The sequence below is a fragment of the Cupressus sempervirens genome, chromosome 8, assembly GCF_028749045.1.
Source record: "Cupressus sempervirens isolate cs-2001-9-10 chromosome 8, ASM2874904v1, whole genome shotgun sequence".
Lineage (NCBI taxonomy): Eukaryota > Viridiplantae > Streptophyta > Pinopsida > Cupressales > Cupressaceae > Cupressus > Cupressus sempervirens.
Genome location: NC_143125.1, coordinates 842,227,831 through 842,230,509, shown reverse-complemented (window position 1 = coordinate 842,230,509; position 2,679 = coordinate 842,227,831). Strand labels below are relative to the sequence as shown.

Below are 2,679 nucleotides of genomic sequence, written 5' to 3'. Positions count from 1 at the left end.
TAAAGCTCTCTGTAGAACTTGTAAAGTGCTAAGTGGTCTAAAAGTGTCATTTTAAAACATTCACCTGAAACCCGTTAAGTTCATCTCCCAATAGCCGCTCACAAAAAAAAAAGTACTTTTTGCACAAATGGACCAAGGAAGCTGAAAAATGATCATCTATTAGTACTTGCGTGATCTACTATTCGTACATGTGCTATCATTTTAGGAAGTTTTTTATGAGTGGTATCTGAGGGGGATCTATAACAGTAAATGTAGCAGTCATTAAAACATGGACGACTACTCGGTTGTCTCCCCTAGATAATTTTTAAGTGATATTTTAACTAGCACATTTCAATCATTGAAATTGAAGAATATCTAATTCTCTGTCCCTTGTCAAACACTTTTTAAATTCATTTTATCTTTTAGTTATGGTTCGATCATTGTGTGTCTATCGATCTTTATCATACATTTAATACATGGAAGATCTACGCTGCACCTAGGTGACTAACTAGTCTATGCATTTATCTCTGAATCATAGGCTTGTGGGCCACCTTGTCACATAAAGACAACTTTATATTTGAAAAGTTTAAAAAGCTATTAAATCAAGCACTTTATTGCTAAAATGGTTCCTAATCTTCTTAGATCTTCTGTAAGGAAATTTCATAATGTTTGACTTGCACAACAAATACGGGTACTGTAACATAAACCTATCAGCTTATTTTTTATAAAAAGAAGAATCTTGCTACATTAATAATATGAGGCAAAAAGAATAATAACAAATTATTATTATTTTGAGACCCAGCTCATTAGATTGGAAACTTCTGCAGCCAAACTGCTTGACAATTTCCATGCGTCATTTATTCATGGATTTGTGTTCTACAGAAATCACACTTGGCCAGTTGTTCTCTGTCCAATGATAACCTGCAACACGCCATCAGAATTTGCAGCAACAAGAGTACAATCAGATGGCTTCTGCCTCCAACAAACCCCACTCACAAAGCTCAAATCTTCCCTTTCCTTAAAATCTTCCTCAGCCAATGTCCTCACATTACTAGTAGTAGAACCACACTTATTTATAGAATTAACTTCTGAATTCAATTGTGTTTGATGTTCCATATTAATATTTCGGATCACACTCTGTGATACATCGCCATGATGGAAGAGATCAAACTTATTTAGCCAGATGGGGCTTTCCCACCTGCAGTCATAAGCAAAGACCTCATTGCTCTCAGACCCACAAGCCAATAACCCTCCTTCCTGCCACACAGAAAGCCCTACAAATTTTCTCCTATTAGAATGCCCCCTATATGTCCTCAAAGGCAACACACCTTCTTGTATTGACTTAGAAATGTCCCATAGCTTGAGAGAGCCATCAATGGAGGCAGAAACAACCTTGCTGTCTCCATAAAATTTGACACAACTTACAGGTCTACTATGGTCATGCAAAGCAAACAAAGTAGAAGCAGATTCAGAATCAGAAGAAGAAGAAGAAGATTCTAGTTTCCTTGTATCATAAACATAGACTCTATGATCAGAGCATGCAAAGGCCATGAGGTGAGCATTGTAAGCACTGAACTCTACACAACACACTGGGCTCTTGGATGGAGTTGTTATAACCTTGAGTGTCTGATTACTCTTTCTATCCCACATTTGCACTGTGCCATCATCAGAAGCTGAAGCACACAGACTTGTACTCCACTGAGAATAATCAACACTCCACACCCTTCTTCCACCATGTTCATCCCTCTCAAACAAAGCAACTCCTCTCTCAACATCCCACTCTGTAACAACTCCATCATATTCTCCACTCCCTATCACCTCATCTCCACTGGAAGGCTCCCACTTCAGGCTGCTCAGCTTTGCTGAAGTGCAAATGACTGAAGCTTCTATAGATGAGCTTTGTTCAACATACATTACATCATTGCCCCCATCAATGTCCATCAAATCCTCTTCTTCATCTTCAAGACTACGACTTTGTTGTAAGTCTATCAGATTTTTTATGTTGTATAACCTAATTTTCCTGGCTATTCCTCCAGTTGCCAGCCATTGATGCTGCTTTGCATCAAATGCAAGGGCTCCAATGGAATCTGATGCACCTGAAGGCCCAACTACTGTGCACACTTTCAAGTCCCATTCTGATTTCTTCTCTTCCAAATCTGATGAACATTCTTCTTCCATACATTGATTTGCATCACTTGCACTTTCATTGCCTCCATTACTTCCCATCTAATCTTGTCTTTTTCAGTTACAATGGCCATAAACATTGTGTCACAGAATGTATATTCAAGGCTCCTGCACTCCATGAGAAGTTGACATCCATGTGGGCTCTGAGGATAAGTATTTTTAAAAGCACCCACCCACTTGAAAGAACATATATTTTGCTTGGATATATCCAACCTTCTAAATCTTGGAGGAATTCTGTAGTTAAGTGCGCTTGCAATGCAGAATTGGTAAAGGGAACGTCCTGGAATGCATCCAATACTTCACCTCTATGGGTTAAGCGCAATGCAGTATTGGGGAAGGTGACTTCCAAGGATGGCATCCAATGCTTCAAATTGGCATCCAATGCTTCAAATCTATGGGCATTGCCTAGATGCAAAAAGTGCATTCATTCTCACGAGGGATGACTTCTATTACTTATGAAACAGGTGTCAATGAGTTTGACTAGAAAACTATACAGTTGAATCCAGATAGCAATAT

The 2,679-nt window shown here is 38.7% G+C and overlaps 1 protein-coding gene across 1 annotated transcript; it reads right to left on the bottom strand.

The window, feature by feature from the left end:
* Positions 1-694: 694 nt before the first annotated feature.
* RUP2 (Transducin/WD40 repeat-like superfamily protein) lies at positions 695-2,451 on the bottom strand. Its single transcript, XM_089796490.1, has one exon. It carries the CDS (start codon positions 2,203-2,205, stop codon positions 865-867), a length of 1,341 nt encoding a protein of 446 aa, XP_089652616.1. The 5' UTR covers positions 2,206-2,451; the 3' UTR covers positions 695-864.
* Positions 2,452-2,679: the final 228 nt, after the last annotated feature.